The 27,623-nt window shown below is 41.2% G+C and overlaps 1 protein-coding gene across 1 annotated transcript in view; it reads left to right on the forward strand.

Annotated features, from left to right (window-relative positions):
* DDAH1 (dimethylarginine dimethylaminohydrolase 1) overlaps window positions 1-27,623 on the forward strand; it is a 199,686-nt gene that overhangs the window by 126,413 nt on the left and 45,650 nt on the right. The window contains exons 2-4 of the mRNA XM_036755116.1: window positions 7,574-7,673; window positions 13,098-13,171; window positions 15,320-15,439. Coding sequence (XP_036611011.1) covers window positions 7,574-7,673; window positions 13,098-13,171; window positions 15,320-15,439 — 294 coding nt within the window. The remainder of the gene's footprint in view (window positions 1-7,573; window positions 7,674-13,097; window positions 13,172-15,319; window positions 15,440-27,623) is intronic.

Below are 27,623 nucleotides of genomic sequence, written 5' to 3' on the forward strand. Positions count from 1 at the left end.
TATCAAAATTATCACTTGTCCCAAGTAACTTGCACAATAGTGTACAAACATTATATAATCATAATTAAAGTACAGATTGGGGTCTTTAGACTTCAAATCCAAGCTCTTGACTTCCCTTATCTCTTCTCTTCTCATCACTAGATACCACCTCAGATTTCTACTTTTCTATCTAATCTACTAGCCTAGAAGATACAATTTCTTTCATCAGTCATTGAAGATATTCTGACCCAGAGTCATTCTAAATATCAATTTTCATTACATCGTATGATAGATATAGCCATAAAAGTTGCAGACAATTAGAATGAATGCATGGGGTGTGCTCTGCAAAAGGTTCCTTGTTTATTTTTTAACTGAGTTCCTGCTAGGAGCCTGTTTTATTGTTATTTACTCCTGTCTCCTAAAGATAAAATATAGAAAAGGATTCTAATTAGAAGAGATGGTGATTCAAGAGGGGCTCCCTCCCCCAATTTAATCAACATAAGGGAACAAGTTGTCCCCCTGTGCCAACCTTTTCAGATGCTAAAAACTGAGGGTTAATCATTCAAATGCATACTGGCCTTCATGAACATTCCTGGCAAGCTTTTTACATTCTGTATCCTGTTTACCCAGGATCTTTAACCAGGGTACAATTTAGTATCCAAGGTCTCTAATCCACAGAAGTATCATTCATCTCACACATGAAGAGAATGTGGATCCAAAGGTCCCTCTGGTACATGACCTTGTAAAACTCAGTAGACTTAAGTGCACAGAGCCCAGAATGGAAGGCCTGTATCCTAAGCCTGATGTTGGCAATAATATCTAAGCAGACCTTGGGCAAATCAGCCTGGTATATCAGACAGTGCAGATGCTTAGATGCTTGTTTTCTAGTCTCAGTTCCCTCATTTACTAGCCATGAAAGCTGATATGACATGGGGCAGTTCAGTTAACTTATCTGAGCTTCTGTTTCATAGCCCAGCTTACATACTGCCACCTCAAGAAAGCTTTTCCTGGTCCCCTCAACTGAAAGTGTTTTGTCCCTGCTCAAATTTCTCATGGCATTTGTCAGAATAAAATGCAGTAGAACACAGGGGCTATGGGACATGATGGGCACCAGCAGTGCCCCAGAGGATTCTGGGCTGATTGCATTAACCCTTCTACCTGGCTTCAGCAGGCTGGCTGGGGCATTTAAGAGAGTGAGGCAGAAGGAATGGAATATCATTGACCCAGATGGCCTCTGTACACAGTGGTTTAATTCACAGGATGAATGAGTACAGAAGCCAGTTGAGAATAGGCTGTGTTGGGCAACCCAATTTTAACAGCTAACCTGGGCACCCCCCATCTTGGATAATGTTAAACATGTCTTCCTGTTTGTTCTCTTGAACTCAGAATCTGGGAATAGGGGGAGGTGTGTTAGACTGGCTATATTACCTAACCTGGATTCTTGGACTCCCAGGTCCTTATGGCTTGAACTTCTGAGCCAGAATGGAGACTAACATCCCTGTACCTAGAATAGAAAAGAAAGAAGGAAAAGTCCAAAACCCCAGGCTCATTTCTCCATGCCATGCGACCAAAAGGGAAAGATCAAAGCTGACACCTCTCAAGGTTCTTCCCCATTATAACATGGTATCACTAACTGTAAATGAAAGAGTCACATTTACCCTCAGACGTGAATACAGGAAAAGCCACCTGAGTGGCTGTTGGACATTTTAAAGATAACCAATGTTTTCAGCTATGTTGTATTTCAGTCACATCCAATTTTTGTGACCCCATTTGGGTTTTTCTTGGTAAAGATACTGGAGTGGTTCACCATTTCCTTCTCCAGCTCATTTTACAGATGAAGAAACTGAGAAAAACAGGGTTAAGTGCCTTGTCCTGGGTCGTGTAGGTAGTAAGTGTCTGATGTTAGATTTGAACTCAGGTCCTCCTGACACCAGGGCCAACAGTTTCTGCACTGTACCACGTAGCTGTCCTGCTTTCAGCTATGTAGCCAATGGGGGAAAAAAAGCTGTTTCAAATAACATATTAGGCCAAGGCAGAATGTCCACATATGTTCCATTTCTCCAGTCTTCCAGAAACAGGTCCCCAGCATCTTCCATATGAGTGATCCCTTCTTAGGTGGTCTAAGCATGTGCCAAACCCCATTACATTAGTAGCTCCCCATTATTCTGGACACAAGTCATCTGTATTTTAATACTTAAAGTATGTGTGATTTCATCAGTATAGGTATTCTCTCCTTCACTGTAGATCACGGCCCCCTTCCCTGCCCCCCCTGCTTAGTAAACTGTCAGGAGTTGATGTGAAGTTCAGCATTCTGTGGCAAGCCTGGTGGATGGCAATTCATCCAGTATAGTAGATAATAGCAATGATGATGATTGGTGATGGTGATGGTGATGGTGATGGTGATGGTGATGGTGATGGTGATGGTGATTGGTGATGGTGATGGTGATGGTGTTGGTGATGGTGGTGATGGTGATGGTGATGGTGATGACACAGATGAAAATTATATTTGTTACTCAAAATCTTAAGGAAAATACTCAAATTAGAAAGTACAGCTTCTATCCCTTTAATAGGCACATTAAATGCCAAAGCATATTGGATGCCTCTGGGGTGACATGTAGGAAATCTTTTTCTTTTAAGACAACCTTATATTGTACGTATACTGTGCTATTTCAAAAGCAGCGATTGTGTTGATTTCTAAGAGACACTGTCAACCATCCCCTTCTTGATATTTTCTCCATCCTTGGCCTCTTTTCCTCTGATCTTTTCTGATTCTTTTCTTGCCTCTAAAACTTCTCTTTATGATCTTTGGTTCCTCTTCCTTCTGTTGTCTCCAAGTGTAGGCACCACCCAAGATACCTTTTGCTTTCTTCCCTTCTTTCTTCCTGATCTCTTGACAGTCTTATCTACTCACTCAGTGCTTCAGTTGTCCCCTCAACCTAATCTCAGGCCTCTCCCTTGAGTTCCAGTCCAGTATTTCCTAGTCCTTGCCGGCTATTTCTACCTCTAATACTGCAAATTCAACATGCCTAAAATTCATCCAATCACTCCTACTAAACATCCCATTTTGATCAATGTTATCATTCTTCCACTAGTCACCCAGACTTAAAACTGAAGAGGCATTCTTGATTTTTTAGCTTTTGATGGTCCCTCACCCTCTAATATGCCCATCACTTACCAAGCCCTATCAACCTTACCTCTGAAATTACTCTTGCACTTGGCCCTTTCTCTCTACTTTTACTGCCACCTTCCCAATTTAGTAGTAATTACCTCTCACCCATACCATTATAATAGTCTTGTAATTGCTCTCTCTGCCTTATCCTATATCTCTTCTACAAACACATCTTTGACACAAATTCCAAGGTAATCTTCCTAATGGACTTCACTCCCTTGGGCAAAACCTTTAGTGACTTCCTGTTGGTTGCCCAGGATAAAATATAAATTCTTAATCCTACTATTCAAGGCCCTCCTCAGTTTGGCTCCAATACATTTTTTTTTCTATTTTAATTTCACCTTGCTTCCTCTCGTGTACTCTGTGTTCCAGGCAGACAGGATAGTTTGTGATTTATTGATGTTGAACTCCTTTTTCCTATCTCCTTGCATTTTGTGTATTCCATCCCCATGCCTGCAATGATCTTACTCCATTCTTTTACCCATTTGAATCCAAGGATAAACTTAATTTCTATCTCCCTCATAAAACCATCTTTCTGCCTCTCATTTCCTTTCCTAGTTAAAATGACTGCCTCCCCCCACCCAAGTCTCTCATTCCTCCATATAACTAAGCCATATTCCATCTAATATTTATTCACATACTTGCCTTATCCCTCAGTGAGAAGGGTGTGCAGTTCCTTGGGCTGGAATAAGGAAAATGAGATAATTTAGGACAAAATTAATTTAACCATAGTTTCAATTTCTTTCCATTTTCATGAGTTAAATGACCCATTGTCAGATTCCAGCTTCTGGAAGAAATTCTGTTTTTTTCTAAACACTTCTCTCCACCCTGAGTAATGCTAAGTTCCATTTGATGGGGTCACTGTCTCGATGAAAAGCTGGGTGGGGTTTTGGGGGGAGTATTGGGTTTGTTTTCTGAAAGTTAATTGAAACAACATTAGCCATAGACATGAGACCTCAGGACAGGCAGTTCCTTGAAGGTTGGGGCTTTGGATTCTTTCCTTCGACAAACTCCACTTTTATAGCTATATTTAGTATTCTGGCTGCCTACATGACTGGCTTGCCATGCATCCCTGTCAGAATAGCATGGAGCCTGTTTGTAGCTGAAGTTTGTCTGTTTCACCAGAACTCTGAGGCCAAGTGTGTGTGGTTTTCGATGGGCGGCCTACTACTGCCTCTCCCACTTGTCCAGAAACACTACCGCGGGGTCTGTTTTGTCACCTTGCTGTTCTGTGGTCCTTCAGTTCTCACGACTAGCAAGGTGAAATTTTTTTGTTATTGTTTTTAATAGCAAGGTGCTCCTATGAAGCCTAACTGAAAGCAACATCCCCCACTCACACCCTCACCCATCCCTCCCCTTCCCTCGGTTGTGGTGTGGAAGGATCAGAATGTCATTGTTTATATGGATGTGACTGAGTGCTACAAAAAATTACTATCTTTGCATAAGAGCCAGGTTTTGTATGCCAGGGCAGCTGTTTTAACTTTTCAGAAACCACAGAGGTTTTGCCTAAAAACAAAAAATTAATAATAATTTCAGAGGACATAGTTTTAAAGTTACAGGAATACATTATTTCTGAACCTCGTACAGGGTGTTTTTTTTTTTTCCTTCTCCCTTCCAAGTACTAAGTCCAACCCTGTTTAGGGTTCCAAGATTGAACAAGGCCTCCCCCCTTAGTCTGTACTCCCCTAACCACCCACTCCTGTAATTGTATCCTCTCTTAGAACAAAGGAAAAGAGTTAAGCAAAAAATAACCAGCACAGTGATTGTGTCTAACAATGTAAATGACATTAGGCCTGTATAAATTTTGACTTTTCAATTACCCATAGCTCAGCTTTTTAAATTCTCTTTTCATTTACACTGTTGTTGTCACTGTGTGTTTTGTTATCCCGGATCTGCTCATTTCACTCTGTGTTAATTCATAAAGGTTGTCCTATCTTTCTCTAAGAACATAATAAGATGGTGTCAAAAATAGTTGACTTGTCCAAAACAGAGAAATGAGGACTGTGCTGAGATTCTAGTCCTGCCTCAAATGGATGACCTTGGGCAAGTCATTTCACTCTCGGGGTCTCAATTTTCCCGTCTTTAAATAGGGAGAAAGAAATGTCCTTGAATATATATAAGGTTCCTTTCAGCTCAGGTATTGTAACTAAATTACAATTCTACAGAGAAAAAAAAAATGTATTGTTCCTGGATTGGAGACAGTGCATGCAGAATTTTCAGGCCAAATTACATTTTTATGATCAAGTTCTTACTGAGTCTCAGAAAAAAAGGAGGTTGTGAAAGAAGAATTCCCTTCCCTAATAGGGACATTAAATGGCGATACTACAATTCTCATGCTCTCTCTCAATTCAGTGTATTTTCCATTAACATAAATGGTAGTGATGCCAAAGGAAGACAGCTGCATAATTTCCAGAGTTCAGCAGAACTTAACAAGTCATGGTAAATGTTGCTTTGCTTCTTTTTTTTTCATTCACATTATAGCAAAAATTCCACTTCCTCTTACACAGGGCAGCTTATTCTCCTGTTGAGAGAGGTCATTCGATGTAGTTATTACACCATTAAGACCATCTCATCCATGGAAATAATTTTTTTATTGTTCTGAGTCACTCGGGTTTGTGGAATCTTTACATGGGTCCCAGAATGAGGGTGAGATGATATATTTATTTTACTTTGTATCCTCTTGAAAGTTTTTTTTTTGCCTGCATGAATATAAGCCTTGTTGTTAAAGTATTTCCATATTTTTCTTACATTAGAAATCATTCTGAGATATTTATGTCTACAGAACTCTTCATTCACAATTCACCATGTGTGTACTCAGTGCCTGTGATTTGGCAGGGCTAGATGCTTTTTCTGGTGTTTTTGCATTTTTCCCTCCATCCCTGTTTACATCTTCTCATCCTATGTCTCTCAGCCATGCTGGAAGCAGTGCAGACCTTAGAAAAATGTTTAGACTAATTGGCTGCTTCCCATGAAAAGTCTTGTATTAAATTAAGGATTTCAAAAGGCATTGCTGTATTTTTAAAATGCTTCCTGGTTTCTGTCTCTAGGTATTGTAATTAAGTAAACTGCACTGGAAGTGGTCTCTATGACAGGTTGGCTTCAGATCAGAATGTCTTTGTGCTTTGAAGACCGGGTTCTGGATTCCTATAAAGATTCAAAATTTCATTTCAAAATTGTAGGTTTATGATTTCAGGGAACAGAAACACAGCCACATATACCTTAAATTAACTACAGAGTTTGTTGAATAATATGCAAACCATATGGACTTTCTCATGTAAGGAGACAGTCCCATCCTATTCATTGGGTCCTCATATTTGTCTAGCCCCGAGGAAATTAAGCTGCCCATGTAACTGTCCCCAGAAGGCAGCTCTGTCCCAGCCACAGCTCAACTACTGAATAGCTCACAGATCTTAGGGGCTGTGGGGTTTTGTACTTTGACAGAAAAGGAGATGACAGTCTCTTACAAACCAGTTTTGGGTGAGTAATAGAAAGCTAAACACATGAGGTGATAGAATTCCTCTGGAGTCAGAGACCAATTTCATAGGTATTCATCAGTCACTCCTCTATCTGCATCTTGCCTCTTCTCTGGACTTAATTTAAGCAGTCTGCATCAAAAATTTTCTTTGGTTTAAACACATTCATTATATTCATTAAATATCTGTAGCAGTGATGTCAATCTCAAATAGAAACAGATCCTACAGCTTGCATGTAGACTTAGAAAACCATAAATTAACATTATCTGTGTTTAATTATATTGTTATTTATTTTCTCAGACATTTCCCAATTATATTTTGATCTAGTCTGGCCACACTTAGGATATTTGCGGGCCACATGCAGCTGAGCTGGACACTTTTGATCTACAGGGAACAAAATCTGTTGAAATTGATTTTTAATCTATTTTATTATAAACTGGAAAGTATTTCAGATTTTTGGATACACTTTAAATTCAACACTCCAAAAACACTTGACTAGAAAACAGAACAATTGTTTTATGTTGGTTTATGCATTCACATGACCATTGGAATTAATGGTCTTCCCTTGTACAAATGTGATTCCTAAGGTAGAGTCTTAAAATAAATCCTGTACTTGTTGGCCAGGTATGGGAATAGGGTTTAAGCCTTTGAAGGAATAAATCAATTTTCTTAGCTCACTATTGATTTTTCAGCGAGAGACACCCTTCTAAGGAGAGGTATATACAGAAGTAACTTGGCCTTGAGATAGAAAGGGATAAAATGAACAGTTTCTAATGGAAAACTTCCTCTTTCTCACCACCAAGAGGAAATGAATTAAGCTTAGCGATTGGGGCCATTTCTGTATGGCAGATCTCTGTTTTTATTGGTGTTCATGTGGAAGGAGAAGATGTTTTGTTTTTCAGAAATAGTAAGGTGGTTTTTGAGATTCTGAATTCTTTTTTTTTCCCCACAGGTTGACATGGTGAAAGGAGCATTAGAAAACCTTCAGCTCAACATAGTAGAGATGACAGATGAAAACGCAACCTTGGATGGTGGAGATGTTTTATTCACAGGTATGGTGATATATGCATAGCTTCTCTATTTTTTAAAATAGATTTCTGTTTGAGAGGTGATTAACTCAAGACTGAAATGATTTACAGAGAAGATTCTTTCCAAATGGTAAAGTGGATTTTAATAATTTGGAACCCAGATTGGTTTGGCTTGATGCCACGGTAACAGTAGCATTACTGAGAGTTAATATTAGTTAATATCAGAAGCTCTGAGGGTCTTCCTCTCCAAAAATGATTCTTTTATGAAGGCAAATGAGGCCATCTTTTGCCTCACTTCTTACCTAACCCAATGGATGTTGCCTCAGACAAACTAAGACCTCGGAAAGAACTTAGCTTAGAAAGGCCAAGGTTTCCCACTGAATCCGGGCCATCACCAGTCGTCCTGACCTATGTCTTGCCACTGGACTGTGATGACTGTAGAGGACAGAGTGAGGCTGATAACTTTGCACAGCCCTGCCTCACTTAAATCCAACTCACTTGCAAGCCAAGGCAACACCCTCCTGATGTCATTGGTCCTCATCAAGAATAAAGAATGAACAGCAACAATAGACTTCGCCGGACCATCAAAGTGGAGTCTATGACATAAAAATGACGATGACCTCTTGGTCCAAATCAAGTTAGGGAGTTAGGGTAGTTGGTGAAGAAAGCAATCAAAATTCATCTTTAGTTCGGGGCCAAAGGTAAGAGAGTATTGTTTACAAAAACATCAGACAGTGAGCATCTGTTGCCAGTCCCCCAAAGGAATACAGGGTCCCTAGCACATTCTAACCTGACGCCGGAAGGCAAGAAGGCGATACTAACAATATAGAAGCTGGAGTCATCAGTCTTGACTTTTATCCCTAGGTCTGATATTAAATGCCAAAGTCAAATCATTTGACTTTTAAGCCATCTGTGACATACCAAATCACTGTACATGGACACGTTGCATCTGCCAGGTAGGAATTCTTCAGGAACACCTGGCCCCATGGATCTGGGGTTTATCACAGATGCCATATGTGAAACTTTGGGGTTTTTTGAATAGCATAGACCAGCACTCTGTCTCCAGGTAAATGGAATATTGAGGAGCCTGAAATATGAAGGATTTTTCTCCATAGTTATTAACAACATATAACTTCTATACGACTCATAACTGCATCCTGGAAGGTACAGATGCAATCAGGAACAAGAACTCATAATAAACATGCATTGTAAATTCACATAGGAGCCATTTAAGAAAGATATCAGTGTATCATGTTCAGAACCACTGGGCTAGGAGTGAAGAAGCCTGGTTTTTAATGGTAAATGTGTCACTAATTTGCTGTGTGACCTAGGGATGATTTGGGCTAGATGCTTCTTTAGGTCCCTCTGTTTTCTGAAGTATCTCCTTTCCCTAGGGTTTCTCTCCCTACTCCTCTACTAAAGCCAAGAGACTCAGGGGTTGTCTTTGAAACCAGCTAGGCTAACATCAGTCTCTCAACTAGCAAACTGCTGGGGGTATTTTTATCGTAGATCATATATATTTGCCTGAAACCATGATGGCTGTGAGGTTTATTGTTCTTAGCACAGAAATAAACAACTCCTCTTTATTTACAGTCACCAGGATCATACATATGTTTGTGATCATAAATTTCCTTTTGTCATTCTCCCTACTCTTTTCTGAGCAGCCTAGTCGGCCATGGTACCATATTGACAGAGCAGAAAAGCAATTCCCCTGCATCCCAATAATCATTCGAAAGCTCCAGATAGTACCATTGCTACCCCATTCTTCAAGACACCAAATGGTTCCCTAATACCTCTAGGAGCAAACACAAGCTTCTCAGTGTGGCGTTAGAGGCAGCTGGATGGCACAATGACTTGGAGCCAGGAAGAACAGAGTTAGAATTTTATCACTAATCAGATGTGTGGCTCTGGCCAAGTCATTTACCCTCTGGGAGTAAAGTGGGGATAATAACAGCACAGGGTTATTGTAAGGACTAAATATAGGCTAACACAAGTAAAGTGCTTTGCAAACTTAAAGCTAGTTGTTATTACATAAATGCTAGCTATTATTTCAAACATTTCATGCTTTTGCTCCAAGTTTACTATGTATATTTTTTCCCTCCGTGTGCTCTCAGTTCCTGCCATGCTGACCTTCTCGCTGTGCCCTAAACTCAGTATTCCATCTCCTACATCCATGCCTGGAATGACCTCTCTCCTCTCCTTGATCTAGTAGAATCTCTACCTTCTTCCAAGGCTCAGCTCATATACCACCCATCACAGGGTGCTTTTACAGGTCCCCTTATTTGCTAATGTTTTCTCCTCCTTCCCTAAATGCTCATGTATGCGTGTGGTATCCATCCAGATGGTTTTTGTTTTGTCATTGAACTGCCCCCCTACCTCATACCTAGTACTGTTATTGTTGACATTCCAAATGTGTCTGACTCCCCATGACCCCATTTAGGGTTTTCTTGGCAAAGATATTAGAGTGGTTTGCCATTTCTTTCTCCAGCTCATTTTACAGATGAGAAAACTGAGGTAAGCAGAGTTTAGTGACTTTCCCAGGGTCACGCAGCTAGTGTTTAAGATTTGAATTCAGTAAGATGAATCCTTCTGACTTTAATCCTGGCACTCTGTCCACTGTGCCACCTAGCTGCCCACACTTCATATTTAGTAAGCACTTAATAAATGCCTCTTGGGATAGACTGAATAAAACACCAAAAGGAGGAACAGGTTGTCTGTTCGTTGCTTTTGCCTTTAGTCAACTGCTAGGAGAAGTTGAACAGAAAACAGAGCATGAGAGATGCCTCTTGTGTCTCCACCCTGCTCCCTTCCCACCGACAGTCTGACTCATTTACTGCCCAATTAGGAAACTATCTTCAAACTCTTTCAGCCCCTGCCAGGTAACCATAACTGTCAGTCCAACAAACAGCCGCTGACAGCTGCCTTTTTCAACCCTGTCTCTCTAAAATATAATGTAATTATTAAACCACTATTTAAACAGTGCAAAACAATCCTGGGGTATCATTTTATATTCACCAAGCTAGAGAGGGTGATAAAGATGAGAGCTCATTCTTGGCAAGGCTAAAGGAAGACAGGCATACTAATTCAATGCTGATGGATGTGTAAATTAGATCTAATGCTATTGGAAGACAGTTTGGAATTATGCAAGGCAAGTTACTAAGTTGTCCATACTCTTTGACCCAGAGATTCCTCTACAGGGAACTGTAGTCCCAAGATTTTTGCCAGAAAAAAAAAAGTTCATAGCATCATTCTAACAAACAAAAAAGCTGGAAAAAATGTGACCAGTAATTGAAAATGGCTGAACACATAATAGCATATGAATATAAAAAAATGCTTTTTGTTGTTTAGTCATTTTAATCATGCCCAACTCTTCATGACCTCCTTTAGGGTTTTCTTGGCAAAGATACTGGAGTGGTTTGCCACTTGTCCTTCTCCAGATCATTTTGCCGATGAGGAAACTGAGGCAAACAGGGTTAAGTGACTTGCCCAGGTTAACACAGCTAGTAAATGTCTGAAATTTGAACTCAGTAAGATGAATCCTTCTGACTTTAATCCTGGCACTCTATCCACTGTGCCACCTAGCTACCCAAAAGAATGCTACTTTGCTGTAAGTAATGAAGAACCATATGTGCAGTGATTGCAACAGTGTGAGTAAAGTCGACATGGAGAGGCAGCACCACCCTGGTAAGATACAGTAGTTACTATTGGCACCATGTTGTCCAACTTAAAGGAACTGCTATCCTTTCTGTTAAAAATGGGTAAAACAGAGGCAGCTAGAAGGTGCAGCGAGTAGAGCACCGGCCCTGGAGTCAGGAGGACCTGAGTTCAAATCCAGCCTCAGACACTTGACACACTAGCTGTGTCACCTTGGGCAAGTCACTTAACCCCAAATGCCCTGCCTTCCCCCCTCAAAAAAAATAGGTAAATTATTTTGAGGGCTTATACTTTGTGTGGTGGGGGTGGGGTAGGTGGCATTGTTGTGAAGTGTGGGAAATGTCTGTTATGTAAAAACAAAAAGTATCAGTAATTTTTTAAATCCCTTCAATAATCCCCTCTAGAATTTTGCCAGGTATCAAGCTCCAGGTCACTGGCCTCTAGTTTACAGGTTCCAGTCTTCCCTTTTTTTGAAACTTAGAACATTTGCCCTTCTCTAGTCCTGCCTAATTTCTAATATTATTCGTAATCTTTTGAATATCAATGACAGTATCAGAACCATCACATCAGCCAGTTCTGTTAGTCCCCTGGAATATATTTCAACTGGGCCTGATCCGTTTAACTCATCAAAGGCGGCTAGGCATTCTCTTGCTATGTTATTTATTGTTCAGTCATATCCGACTCTTCGTGACCCCGTTTGAGGTTTTCTTGGCAGAGATACTGGAGCAGTTTGCCATTTCTATCTCCAGCTCATATTCCAGGTGAGGAAACTGAGGCAAACAGGGTGAAGTGACTTGCCCGGGGTCACACAGCTAGTAAGCATCTGAGGTCACATTTGAATTCGGGTCCTGCTGACTCCAGCCCAGCACTCCATCCACTGCACCATCTCGCTGCCCCTTGCTCTCTTGCTACCTCCTAATTTATCTTGGGCATTGACTCCTATTTTCTTTTTGTTTTGTCCTTTTCAGTCCCAAAATATCATTCCTTGATAGAGAGAAACAAGCTAAGAGTTGATCACCTATGACTTGGGTCTGTCTCAGTTATCATTGTCCTGTCCACCTCAAGCCGCAGGCCTATGCCTTCTGTGACTCTCCTTTTTTCCCTAATGTGGCTAGAACCCCTCTGGTGCCTCTGTATCCTGTGTCCAGCACAGAGGCTCTTGATGTTTGTTAAGCCTGCTTTAAGACTCAAATGCACAGCTTCTGGCTCCTAAGCTAGCATTATTTCGTTTGTATTATGTTACCTCTTCAACAACTAAACCTCAATAGAGTTTTGTTGTAGACAAAAATACAACAGTTCTTGCTCTCAAGGAATTTACCTTTGATTAGATTTGGGAACAAGCTGAAAGATCAATCAGTGATATGCTCACCAAGACTAGCTGCTCTCTACATTTACTGAACGTGCATGGTGTTTTAAAGGAAGATGACTGTTTTCATAAAGAAATTCCCAAAACTTAAAGTGATTTTTCTTTAAAATCGCAACTTTCGTTGCCACTGACATGCAAAGCCCCCACTTTGTTTCTGGTCACAAGCCTCTTTATTTTTTTGCAACCAAAGTAAGCATTTCAAATATTATAAAATTGTTTATGAAAATAATTTTCTTCCATCTTACAGGCTTAGTCATTTGCTTAATGAGCTGATGTTTGGAGTGGGTAGTGGTAAATGGGGTGGGAATAGCATTAAGGTGGGCCACTGTGATTAGAGAGTACTGCATTGTGCTTTAATTATGTTTTAATGAAATAAATGATTGATAAGTTAGTAGGGCCCCTCACTGAGTCTGTGTCATTTTATCTAGGCAGGGAATTTTTTGTGGGCCTCTCCAAAAGGACGAATCAGCGTGGTGCAGAAATCCTGGCTGATACTTTCAAGGTGAGTACAAACAGCAGGTGTTCAACAATTGCCGGTTGAAGGACTCTATGTGTTTAATTCTTTGGTCTAGATGATGTATTATTATAATAATAATAACAGCTCACATTTCTGTAGTGATTTAAGGTGTACAAAGCACTCTACATACATTATCTCATTTGAGGCAGTTAGGTAGTAAATGGATGGAGTACTGGTCCTGGAGTCAGGAAGACCCAAGTTCAAATTTGGCCTTGGACGCTTACTAGCTGTGTGATCCTGGGCAAGTCACTTAAACTCTTTTGCCTCAGTTTCCTCAACTGTAAAGTGGAGATAGTAACAGCATCTACGTCCCAGGATTGTCATGGGGAACAAATAAGATAGTATCTGTAAAGTGCCTAGCACAGTGCCGGTACTTGGGCTTTACGTATAAAGGCATATTCCCTTTCCCTTGATCCTCATAATAACCCTCCAAGGTGAATGCTATTACCCTCACTTTTATATGAGGATTCAATGCATTGCCCAGTCACAGAGCTAGGAAGTGTCTGTGGTAGGACTGGATCTCAGAGCAGGTAAGTGCCTTACCCAGTGTCATGTATCTAAGAAGGGTCAGAGGTATGATTTGAACCCAGGTCCTCCTTGACTCCAAGCCAGCGCATAAGCTGTCAATCACAAATATTTCATGAGTCGTTGACCTTTCATTTAGCATGTGGTCGTCATAGTCACACCAAAGGTTTGTGCTTTCGTTTGGGTTTTGGTTTTTTTTTTGGGGGGGGAGGCGCGATGTGTTAGAGGTACCTTTTGCCACTTCATCCATAGTTATAAAATCACTGTCTTACTCCTAAATAGGCACATGCTCATGATGCAGCCAGGGGCAATTTTTAATTATCTGGCTACAACAGGGAGATTTATATTTTCAGACCAGACTCTTAGTGAATTCCAAGTAAACTGACTAGCATAACGTAAAAGATGAGTATCAACTGTTGAAGATCTAGGTATTTCGCCATGCCTCCTCCTGCCCTTTATGGACATAAGGAATCAGGGGATGCTTTGTCTATTTGCAAAATATTTGAAAAGGAGAAAACCCATAAAAATATTAAATAATAGCTGAATGTGGGTCTTCAGTACATACAAGAATAATCGAAACTAACACCTTATGTTACGAAACACTTCGTACACATCATCCCATTTGTAACTCCATTAACAAAGGTAATACCAGTTTTATTTTCCTCATTGCTACAGACAAAGCAACTGAGACTCAGATGAGTGAAATGACTTGGCCACAATTAGTAAGGAGCAGCACTAGAACTTCAAGCCACGTCTTCTGATCTTAAGCGTAGTGTTCTGCGTGGCTGTATTTTTGGTTTTTTAGAACTCTCTTTCCCAGATCTCACAGAACAGGCAGAAATTTAAAGAGCTGATTCCTCTGTAAAATATCTGGCTATGCCATGCTTTCTCCTTAGAAACTTGCCTGATTTGACAAATTAGTAAGCCCCCAAACTTCTCCCAGAAACAGGCCCATACTGACATTCAACTCAGGCTATTAAATCACGGTGAGTCATGGAACACTATAGTGTCTAGAGAATTAAGAATGAGCATCACACAGATTATATGTCATGACTGGGAGCTACATAACACTACAGTCTCTGAGGCTTTATAATGGGTATCAGACTGAGAGGGGTAGGCTGCAACATTGCCCAAATAAAGAACCTTGAAGAAGAATGGACTAACGATGTCAATGGGGAAGTGTATGCTCGGCAAAAGAGATGGGCTGGTCAAGTAGCAAGGGCGTGGGGTGAGAAGTAGACAGCCTGAGGATTCCCCTGGTATCTTTGTGACCTCAGAAGAAAATGAGGAAACCCTCAAACAAGAAGGGTGGGCCCTCTGTGCTGAAATTATGGGAGGACATGGACAAGAGCCATATGGGATGGGCAGGCCCGAGTGGGTTGTGGTCTATGTCATTGAAGGGAACTCCCAAATCCATGAGATCACAGATTCATTCAAGTAATACTGACACCCCCCCACTCCAAATCCTAGCTTTCCCTCCAGGCATTCCAGTCCCCTCTAATAGCCTTTGCATGGAAAGATACGGTTTGGGAAATGCTTTTTTGATTTAATTTGTGATGATGAAACTCAGCAGCTTAAAAGCTTAATAATTTTCTGCTTTGTGCATAGGATTACGCTGTTTCCACAGTGCCAGTGGCCGACACTCTACATCTGAAAAGTTTCTGCAGCATGGCTGGACCCAACCTGATCGCCATTGGCTCGAGTGAACCTGCACAAAAAGCTCTCAAGGTAGAGTGTAACAGACTGGAATGCCCTCCCGTAGGGTGCAGAGAGAGGCTCAGTGTCTTCTCTCCAATGCCTGCCTGCTTTGAGACAAAACCAGTAAGCCCCAGTTGGAACATTTGGCAATGTGCCATCATCATGGCCACCTGGGATGTGCTCATTTACCGATAGTTATCTCATTGTAATAAGGGAAATTCACTGGAAACTGCTTTTCTCAAGAGGCAAAGATCCATATTATAGCAGATACTCATTTCTCACTTGTTTCTCACTTCAAAGAGTGCCTTGATTCAAAAGCACCTTGAATAGCTCAATTTCTTCCATTCCCTTGATTGTTTATTTAGAATCCACCATTAAAGCCTCAAAGGCAGGAGCTTTGTAGAAATGTCTCTTGGTGAAAAGAAAGTGAACCAAGGTACAGTGCTGGCTGTCTGCCTCGTCAACTTCCTAAGACCCCCATAGTGGCTGCCACTTGGAAACAGCTGACTTTCCTCTGGGCAAGTTGGATTCCCTCTCTGTATTCACTAAAAGATTCCAGCTTGTCTTCGGCCATCCTGTGCCTTTCTCTGCTCTCATACTATATCAGCCATTGGGTTGCTAAGCTCTTCCTATCACTGGCTCGAATCTTTCTCAAGATTTTGATTCTGCCTCAAGAATTTGGTTTTGCCCCATGGTGGCTTATTCTCAGAGGCAGCTAGGTAGAACCGCGGATACAGCACTGACTTGCAGTCAGGAAGCCCTGAGTTCAAATCCCGCCTCAGATACTTCCTCGATGTGTGACCCTGGGCAATTTACTTTGCTCTGTCTGCCTCAGTTTCCTCATCTGTAAAGTAGGGATAATCATAGCACCTACCTCCCAGCATTGTTGTGAGGACCAAGTGAGATGATGTTTGTAAAACGCTCAGCATGGTGCCCAGTGCGCAGTATTTGCTTTAATAAATGCACATTTCCTTGTTTCTTTGGAAGATCTTTTTGTTGTTTTAGTTCTGCTTAGTTTAGAGAAAGATGAGCATATTTTCTGGGAGTAAATCACTGGGCGTGTTGGAAAGAAGTGATTTATTTGAAAGGTGACAGAGCCCCTGACAGATGAATTATCTCATCATGAGGCAGCTTACTAAGAGACTGTTTGTAGTGACAACGGCTTCCATATCCACATCCCTCGCCACCTTCAGTGTGTTGGACAGCTCATATATGAAATAGATGGTAAACTCCTTGGGAGAAGGAACCAGACCTTGAGCTTCTAGCCCCGTAGTACCTCCTAACAAAGTACTCATCATATAAGAAGGGCTCTGAAAATAGTTGTAGATTGAAAAAAAAGCAGCCACTTGGCAGCCTTGGGAGCAGAAACAACAGTGGCTGTTCTTTCCGCCTTCAGAGAATTCTTTAAGCACTTAGAAAACCAGCCTCAAGTCTCCGAGTTCTTTGCATCGATAATAATAATAATAGCTAACATAGCTAATATAGATGGTTATAATAATAGCTAACATACTCTGTGCAGGCACTGGGCTAAGCACTTTACAATTATTACCTCATTAGATCCTTACAACAACTCTGGGAGATAGGTGATATTCTTGCCCCCATTTTACAGATGGGGAAACTGAGGCAGAGAGCGGTTAAGTGACTTGCCCAGGGTCACACAGCTAATAAGTGTCTGGGGTTGGATTTGAACTCAGATTTTCTTGACTCCAGACCCAGCACTCTATCCACCGTACCACCTAGCTTCCTTTAACTTTTAAGTTTATCATTCCCCGCAAGGTAAGAACCAACACGTCCAGGGGCATAGAATCATAGATCTGGTGTTGGTGCTTTCAGTATTTCTGAGGCCTCTTTTAAAATACGAGAAGGAGTTGTAATACTAGAAGTGAAGTCAAGTAAACTGAGCAGCCAGGTCATGCGGTGGATGAGGCACCTGGGGTCAGGAAAACTCCTCTTCCTAAGTTCAAATCCGGCCTCAGACACTCACTAGCTGTATGACCCTGGGCAAGTCACTTCATCCTGTTTGCCTCAGTTTTCCCATCTGTAAAATGAGCTGGAGAAGAAAATGGCAAACCACTCCAGAAAACCCCAAATGTCACAAAGAACTGGACACAACAGAAATGACTAGACAGTATCAACAAGTAAATTGGGTTCAAACTCTGGCTCTGACATGAGCTTTATTACCATGGACAGCTCACTAAAATGGCGACTTCACTTTTGTATTACCTCCTCCACAGGGAGGCACTCTTACAGCACCATATAAATGCAGTGAGGCGAACCTACCCTTCAATGTTTCAAGGATCAACAAGCATTCATTAGGCACTTACTATGTGCCACACTCTGTACATTCCCTGCCCTCAATGAGCATACATTCTAATGGGAGGAGACAACATGGAAATAACCTCATACATGTAAGATATATTCAGAGTAGATGAAGGTATTCTGCAAGGGGGACGCATTAGCAGCCGGGCAGACCAGGGAAGTCCTCCTGCAGTAGAATGTGAGATGTGAACTGGGCTTTGATGGAAGCCAAGGAAACTAAGAAATGGAGGTGAGGGGACAGAGCATTACAGACGTGGGGAATGCAGAGGCAGAGAGGCGGAAGATGGGGTGTTGTGCTTGCAGAATGACAAGAAGTCCAATGAAACTGAACCACAGACTATGTGGAGGGGAGTAAAATGTAAAAATACTGGAAAGGTAGAAAGAGGCAAGCTTGTAAAGGTTTTAAAAGCCAAACAGGATTTTGTATTTGATCCTGGAGGTGATAGGGAGCCATAGGAGTTTATTGAGCAGGCGAGGATCATGGTCAGATGTGCCCAATGCTTTAGAAAAATCCCTTTGGCAGATAAGTGGAGAAAGCATTGGAATGGGGAGAGATGCGAAGCAGGGAGCCCAATTTGAAGGCTATTACAGTTGTCCACATGAGAGGTGACGAGGGCCTGAACTGGGGTTGTGGATGTACCAGCAGAGAAGGGCACTTATATGAGAGATGCTGGGAAGAATTGGCAGTCAGTTTGCTACGTGGGGTAAGTGCAAGTGAAGGGTCAGAGACGTGTCTGAGTTTGGGAGCCTGAGTGACTGAGGGGCTGGAGGTGCCGTTAATAGAGATGCTCAGGAGGGGGAGGGTTTAAAGAAGAAGAGAATGAGTTTAGATATATTGAGTTTGAGATGCCTATGGGATATCCGGTTTGAGATAACCAAGGGAGGAGGGATGCATCGTAACGTCTGGGACTCAGAGTTCTACTGAGCTCTGGGCAGTCTGAGAAGAAGCCTCTCTCAACGTTGCATTGCTGAGCCTTTAATCAAGACCTTTCAGTGATGTGAGTGTGTACACATCCCTTCACCTCTCTGCTCTGCAAGATGAGAGAATTTCCCTTGGTGGCCTCTAGATTCTAAATCACTGTCCCTGTGATCCAGTGACTGGACCTGTTAGAACCTGTGCTCTGCTCATGTTGTCTTGGTTGCCTTCAAAGGGTCACCCCCAAAACATGAGGAGGCCTTCAGGGGAGACTTCTTTGAGAAAAGCTCTTTTGTAATGACTAAAGCACCATTACACGTGCGAGCTGTCATTCTTATGAGGAACTTTGAAAACTTAGGGATGGCACAGAAATTTGGGAGTCTGTTTAAATAATGCCTTTGATAAATACTGGCTGTGTGATCCTTGGGGAGTGGGCTGAGAAAGTGCTGCTCCGTGTGAGTGGAGGGAATTTCCTCATTGAGCAGTTCCATTTACCAATGATCCAATCCCTGTCCCACTGCAGATTTATGTTAATTAACCTCAACGGGGCCCTCACTGCTTCAAGGTAGATTTTTTATACCTCCCTAATCGCGGTAGCTCAGTGAATAGAGCACTGGAGCTAAAATCAGGAAGACCTCAGTTCACTTATTAGCTGTGTCATCTTGGGCGAGTCACTTAACTTCTGTTCGTTTCTGGAAAAGGAAAAGACAAACCACTCCAGTATCATTGCCAAGAAAACCCCATGAACAGTATTAGCATACTTTGGTCCATGGGGTCACAAAGAGTCAGACACGACTAAATGACGGAACAACAAATTAAATCACTCTCCCATCCACCACAGCAACTCTTCTAAATCTTTTCTTTCCTCCTCAAACCCTCCATGACTCCCCTTCCTCCTACCCTCTCAGTTGAGAAACTCATATTTAACCAAAAAAAATTGACATTTCTAAGAACTCCCTCTTCTCCCTCCTCCTTGTCTCATACCACCCAGAGGCCTTCTGTCACGATCTCCTCCATCATCTCTGTCTCACACGAAGGGAAGGCCCTTCTCTTTGCCGAGGTACAAGCAATCCGATCTGTCCTGTCTAGAACATCTGTCGAATATGTTCTCTCCTCTGATGCTGTCATGACCCCGATGCAGGCCCTCATCATGAGGACTCATGCCCTATTACAGTAACCCGATGATGGGAGTGCACAAGTCTCTCCTATTCCAGTCAATCAAACTCCACTCAGTTGTCAAAATCATCTTCCTCAAGAGCACGTCCGCCCCCCTACTCAGCAAACTCCAGTGACTTCCTGTCACTGAATCCTCTATTTGGTGTTCAAAGCCCTTCCTAGCTTGTCTCCCCTCCTTCACCTTCACAGTTTTTCTTCCCCCCTCAAACTGCCCTCCCCAATGTATGGTGGGACCTGGTGACATTGGTATTCTTACTGTTCCTCGAAGAAAGCACTGTCTCCCAGCTCTGGGCACTTTGACTGGCAGCCCCTGTGTCTACAGTGTTCTTTCTCCTCACCCCCATCTCCTGGCTTCCTTTGAGTTCCATATAAAATCCCACCTTCTACAGGAAGACTTTCCTGAGCCCCCTTACTCCTATGCTTCACCTCTGTTGATTTTTCCCAATTTATGTTGCATATAGCTTGTCTGTGCGTAGTTGTTTGCATGTTGTCTCTCCCCATTCAACTGGGAGCTCTTGAGAATGGGAAAGAATGGGAACTAGCTTTTGCACAGCGCCTGGCACATAGTAATTGCTTAATAAATGTGTTTTGGCTGACTGATAGTTAATAATTCCTCACCTAATGTCCACCCCTGATGTCTCACCATGGCATGGAGATGACCCCATGTACTCAGGGCTTTTCCAGAGGACCCCACGCTCTGTCAGGATCTGCCATTTTGAAAAATAACAGACTGTATGCATTTTATCCAAGGACCAGCCTAGCTAAGAGTCACTGGATTGACCATCATGGGGGGAGGCCAATCTACCAGGTCATGGGCAGTTGGGCTTCGTGTTGGTAGAGAGACTGTTGCCCACACCAATGGTGTCAGGGCCCATGAAGTACTGAAATATTCCTTCAACACAATTCTATAAGGTATGTAGACAAAGGCTCACCAACTCCATTATACATATTAGGACACCAAGTCTCATAGAGATTAAATGATTTGCCCAAGGATACACCGCTAACAAGAGGTAGGATCAGAGCTAATAACTAGAGCCAGGACTCCATACCCGACTGCCTCCCATCTCCCCCGGCAGTGAAGGAGGTAATGGCAGGCATTCATTTAATAGGCAGATTTAGTTTACAATACAGGTATATCTACTTTCTAATATTCACAAAGGATAAATTAGGAGTGATTTTTTACATTAGGAAACACAATTTACTGAGAAGCTTGCTCAGTGCATTTGAAATATGATTCAATTAAATGATTTTTGATTTATACACAACCTTTCGGAAGGCTTTCTGTAAAGCAGATGTAATTTGTCATCTTTTTGCCATTAAAGCTGCGTATCTGGCTGGTCATACAGAAAATTGTAAATGATTTCAGCATGTGCGTCACTTAATTGGTTTATAACAACATACAAATATGCCGGGCTCATTTTACCTGCTTTGTCATGCAGTGAACCACCATCATTCTCTGGCCTACTGTGCCTCTTTTACCTGAAATTCATACAGGCGTTCAGTGGTCAAGGATTATTCCAAACTGGGTGCTGTAGTTACCTCTCTAGCCTGAGAAGCGGGAAGGAAAATCGCTGCACCTCAAGTGGGATCTGTTGGCTCTACTAGGAAGGTCAGCACAATACGTACCAGGAGATCCACAGCACATCCGTGAATCCACCAGGACTGCTGAAGAGCCTGCCATGGACTCAAATAATAAAAATGGCAACAGCAGTTACAGCTAACACTTATATTAGTTATAAGTTATATAAGTTATTAGTTATAGTTAGTACTGTGTGCCATTATTATTATCATATTATTTTATATATATAATACATTATATATGTCATATTATATATGATAATATAATATGTTATTATTGTATTTTTATGATTATCTCATTTGAGCCTCACAACAACGTGGGAGGCAGGTGCTATTATTATCCCCATTTTACAAATATAAAAACTGAGGCAGACATAAGTAAAATGATTTGCCCAAGGTCACCCAGCTAGTAAATGAGGCCAGATTTGAACTCAGGACTTCCTAATTCCAGGCCAGCACTTTAAGGCTTTACAAAGCATCATTACCATCATCATCATCAATTAACATTAGTAAATTATAGTATAATAAACAAATTATATAATAAATGTAGTATAATAAACAATAAGCAATAAAATAAATGGTATCATAAATAATAATATAATAAATAATAAAATGTTTATTGATTAATAATATTATTTTACAATAATTAAATGAATTGAGTTAGATAAATAAATAAGTAATTAATGATTGATTAATAATATATGTTGATAATAATATAATAATAAAGACTAGTTAGGAGGTATTGCAAAAATAACAGCTAGCATTTATGTAATAATAGCTAACATTTTTATGATACCTACTGTGTGCCAGGCACTATGCTAAGCACTTTACCAATATTATCTCAAGTGGTCCTCACAATAACCCTGATAGGTAAGATGCCAGCATTATCCACATTTTACAGATGAGAAAATTCAGGAAGACAGAGGTTAAGTGACTTGCCCAGGATGACACATCTAGTCAATATCTCAGGCAGAAATTGAAATCGGACCTTTCTGAATCCAGTGTGCGCTATCCACTGGACCACCTAGCTGCTTCTAATGTAGTAATCTATGGGAGATATGATAAGCCCTGAATAAGATATGTGAGCCAAGAGAAGGGGAGCTGTGTGAGACATTGTAGAGCTAGAAGTAAGACTTTTCTTTTATTGATTTTTTATATATTCTAAGGAAAACTGTAAACAAATGGGGTTAACTCACCTTTTTGCCAAAACCATCCCACATTTCCCTTTGCTGCTTCTGTTCCCCACGTCTGTATTGCCCTCCCAGTCACATCTATTTCTGTTGAAATCTTACCCACTTGAGGGCTCCCTCCTCCAGAAAGTCTGCCCTGATTTTTCTATTAAGAAGTCGTCTTTTCCTCCTTGAATCTCATGGAGTAATTCATGTGTATCTTACTTATGACACATATACTTTATTTATGTTCTAATTATTTGTACATGATTTTGTTTTATTTCTGCCACTCAATTATAAGCATTTTGAGGTCAGAGAATGTGTTTTGTTAATTTTTATCCTTCCACTGTTTTGTATATAATAATATTTATTGAATAACTATGGCCACTGACAGTCAAGTAATACTCAAAGGTCACTTCTTCAGTATCTCCAGGAGAAATAATGAATAGACAGAGTGCTAGACGTGGAGTTAGGAAGACTAAAGTTAGAATCCTCTCACTCACTAGCTGTGAGACCCTGAATAAGTCACTTGACTGCTGCCAGCCTCAGTTTTCTCCTCCATAAAATGGGCATCCTAATAGCATCTACTCACAAAGTTGTTGTGAGGCCCAAAGAAGATAATATTTGTAAAACACTTTGTAAACCTTAAAGCGCCATGCAAATATCACCTGTTATAATTAAGATTTGCAAAGCGCTCTTCGGGCCCCAGGTCTTTTGATCTTTCCAGCAACCCTGTGAGGTAGATAGCACAAGTATTGTCATACCCACTTTAGAGATGGGTAAATGGATGCTCGTGGAGATGAAGTTAGGATCTCTCACTGTTTGTCTGTTGGTTGCCCCTTCTCCAGTGCTGCCTACTTGACTTTGTCATCATCATCAAATCACTTAGTGTTACTAAAGAACCGTTACTGAAGTGGAAAGGGGTGGAGAAAGGGGTCACTGTTGCCTGTGTTTGACACTCAGGATAACTAGCTTCCAGAGAGTTGGGGGCCAGCAGCTTCTCCAGTGACCCTTCACCAATATCACATAAACAACTTGTCCACACAGCTTGGCACAATGGATTTAGAGTCAGAGGACCTGGGTTTGAGTCCTAACTCTCCTACTTATTACCTATGTAACTGTAGGCAAATCATTTTAGCTCTATGGGCCTCAGTTTCTTCATCTATAAAATGAGGGTTTTTTTTAAATGCTTGTTAATTTAAAAAATAAAATTTAATTTTTAAAAACACAAAGAGGTTGGACTAGATGATGTCTAAAGTATGATGTCTTCCAAATGTAAACCTATATCCCTGGGCCTAACTTCACCAGTATGGCCAGCGCTGCCCCAGGACTAAGGCTGACCGTGATGAAGAAAATTTCATCGGTTGTAGTTTAAAGAGAGAGAAGGAAGGAGAAAGAGACAAATAGAGACAGAGAGAGGAAGGGAAGAAAAGGAGAAAAGCCATAGTGCAGCAGAAATTGATGCAGTGCTCTACACTTTTCCTATATAGATCCATTTTTGAAAATGCCAGCCCCTCTGGAGCTTGAAGTGATCTCATCCGATCTGTCCCTAGAGGTTGGGCTGGCTATAATGGCGGTCCTGGGGAGAAACTTATAATGATTTAGGATTCAGGCTTCCTTGTAGTACACAGGCCCTTGTTATTTGAGGAAAGTTTTAGCTGAAGTTTTTCAAAACTTATTGAATCAGACCAGAGTCTAAGGTGCATTATGGAATGACCGGTGATGAGTCTGTGCCACCTGCTGGAGAGGTAGCCAAGAGGCAGCTTCTCAGCAGCTCAGAAGTGTTGGCCTAGAAAATGATTTTTATCCTTTGGGAACCTTGGCATTCTAGGGGTATTTTGTTGTTTTTGTTCTGTGGCTTTCTGTTACTGGTTTCGTGCTAGGTGTTTGTGTGTGTATGTTTGAAGTCCACCTTTATAACAAAGAATATTTATTAGAAATACTTTAGGAATGAAAAAAAAAACTTAGACTGAGAAGAATTATAATGGAACCACAATTCCATTTTAGTGCTTTTGTCATGCAAATAACTCAGAAATCCCTTGTAAGTGGATTTCCAATAGAATTGGAATTTTAAATTAAAATTCTTGCAATACATCATGATAGAAATGTCTTTAAGGCCCATTATCTGGTTCTTGAAATAAGTGACTGCATTTAAAAGATGCCTTGAATGAGAATACAAGCTGCCAAGAAGCTAATCTAAATTACACAAGGCCACTTTTTTTTTCTCTTGAGTGTCCAACCTCTATAATAGAGGTCATTTCACCAAGTATTTCCTCCTTTATGACCAGGCAGTAGGGTTGGTTTAATATCTGAAAGGTTCATCTTATTTTGTAGATAGTTGTATTTTTTTAAATGAGAAAAAAACAACTCTTTTGTTTGGATTGTGTACACTTGCATAGTCTGGAATGTTCCTAAATATGGGCTGGGACTATAGCAGTAAAAACAACCAATAAAATAAGAAACAACTAAGATCAATAGGCAGTATTAGATAGAGGGGGAAAAAATAGACTTTACTTTTTATTTCCCGAGGAATTATAGCTTGTCGTCACTGGATTTTCCTCTTTGAGATTTTAAATCAGAGGCATATTTGAGATCTCATTGTATGTCGATTTCAGCCTTGTTGTCTAGCTGTCAGTTTCAGGCTCATTGGCCCAGATCACCACAGCAATGGTTTTGGGGATTTTTTTGTTTTGCTTTGTTTTTTTTGAACCAACCATTCCTTTATTAAGAAATTAAGAAACTGAACCAAATAGCCTTCAAGGTTGTGACAAATGTTTAGGCTCCTTTTCCTAGGATCTAACAATATTCCCAGAGCCTTGTGCCAACGAGGCTGTAGCAGCCAAAAGAAAAATGTTTTGGCACGATAAGCTCCTGAGTAATTGGGAGCTGCGAAGCCAAAACCGCCATGCTTAATTTCAGCTTCATTCTAAATGCAGGGAGAAATCAAGTATTCCTGAGAGTAAGCAGGGGCTCATAGATTGCTGAAGCTGAAATGGACCTTGGGGAATAATTTAGTCCACCCCCCCCCATTTTACAGATGAAGAAACTGAGGCTTAGTGGGGGAGAAAATGATCTGTGTTTTTCAGTCTCCCGAGAGGCTTTCACAAGCAAAGAGAACACTTAAAAAGTATCATAAATATTTAATACTTAGTAATACCATCTTTTGAGAACACAGAACATGCGTTGAACTCCAGGTCCCATCCCTTCCCCCTCCTATATCAGATTTAGTGACACCTTCCTTCTCTTTTTTGGATGCCGGAGGATTCGTGCTAATGAGAAAAAGGCATGTTCAGCTCACACCAAATGCTGAGATTGGGTGACATGCTGCTAAGAATAGAGACTTCGGTTTGCTCTGCTAAGGAAGCATAATTGTCCACCAGGCCAGAATGCCTAAATGGCCAGGGCCGAGAATGAAAGCTCAGAATCAAAATCCATGGATTGTATTTCCAGCTCTTTCACCCATTCTTTGTCTGTGACCTTGCCCTCTTCTGACTCAAATTTTCTGCTTGGAAAAGCAGGCACAGACCTGCTTCCCTCCATCCTCCAGAAACCTTCACGGCTATAGCTAACAGGCAAGAAAAAGAATCTGCATTTCAAGGCCCTATGCTAAGAGGGCAGGTCCCACAATGACAGGACAGCATCGTGGATAGTGCCCCATTACTCCCATTCGTTTTCTGTTGGGCTTGACAATGTCCAGAGAGACAGGGTGATAAGAAACCTAGAGAGGGGCAGCTGGGTGGTGCTGCGGATAGAGCACTGGCCCTGAAATCAGGAGGATCTCAGTTCAGATATGGCCTTAGATACTTACTAACTGTGTGACCCTGAGCAAGTCCCTTAACCCAAACTGGAAAGGAAGGAAGGAAGGAAGGAAGGAAGAGAGAGAGAGAGAGAGAGAGAGAGAGAGAGAGAGAGAGAGAGAGAGAGAGAGAGAGAAAGGAAGGAAGGAAGGAAGAAAGAAAGGAAGGAAGGAAAGAAGGAAGGAAAGACAAAGAAAGAAAGAAAGAAAGAAAAAGAAGAAGAAAAAAAGGACAAGGAAAGAGAAGGAAGGAAAGAAAAGAAGAAGAAGGAGAGAAGAAAGAAAAAAAGAGAAGAAGAAAGAGAAGAGAAGAAAGAGAAAGAAGAAAAAGAAAGGAAGAAGAAAGAAAAGAAAAAGAAAGAAAGAAAGAAAGAAAAGAAAGAAAGAAGAAAGAAAAGAAAGAGGAAGGAAGGAAGAAGAGAAAGGAAGGAAGAAACAAAAGAAGAAAAGAAGAGGAAGAGGGGAGGGAGGGAAGGAAGGAAGACGGAAGGAAGGAAGAAAGAAGGAAAGAAAGAACGAAAAATAGAGAGAGAAAGCTTGAGATAGCAGCTACAGCCTCTGTTCAAATCCAAAACCCTAATCCTTACGAGCTGTGTGACCATGACTAAGAGTCCTAGCCTTTCTGAACTTCAATTTCTTCATCTGTGAAGTGGGACAATAGTAATACTTTCTTCACAGGGTTTTTGTGAGGAAAGCCTTTTGCAAACCTTAAAGCAACACGCCCATGTGAGTCATTATCTATTCTGTTACCATTTATTATTATCACACATATTATGATGTCTATTGTTATTATTTCTATTTGCCTCACAAAATCGACCCCACCAAGAGCACTTGCTAAAATTCTGAAAATGACATTCCCAAGCCTTGCACGAGGGCTAATCATTCCGTATTAGTTCCAAATCACAGAATGAGCCTGGGACCTTTCAGGGCTTGAAAAGTAGGAAGGGAATCATCTCCAATCATCTGGTCCTCAGCTCTTCAGGACGATGATACCAGGAATAGTGATGGATCTTGTGATGTCATTGACCTACAAGACTTCCAGCTGAGAAGACTCTCCCCTAGGACCCTCCTTGCAATGTGGAGTCTTAGAGAGTTTCCTAGAGCACTGACTGGTTAAGTGCTTTGCCCTGGGTCGCACAGCTACTAAGTGGCTGAGTCGACATTTGAACTCAAGAAGATGAGTCTTCCTGACTCCAGGCCTGGCACCCTGTCCACTAGCTGCACAGCTTAACTAAAAATGCCTAATAGTTTTTAGACTGC

Source organism: Trichosurus vulpecula, chromosome 4 (genome assembly GCF_011100635.1).
Source record: "Trichosurus vulpecula isolate mTriVul1 chromosome 4, mTriVul1.pri, whole genome shotgun sequence".
Taxonomy (NCBI): domain Eukaryota; kingdom Metazoa; phylum Chordata; class Mammalia; order Diprotodontia; family Phalangeridae; genus Trichosurus; species Trichosurus vulpecula.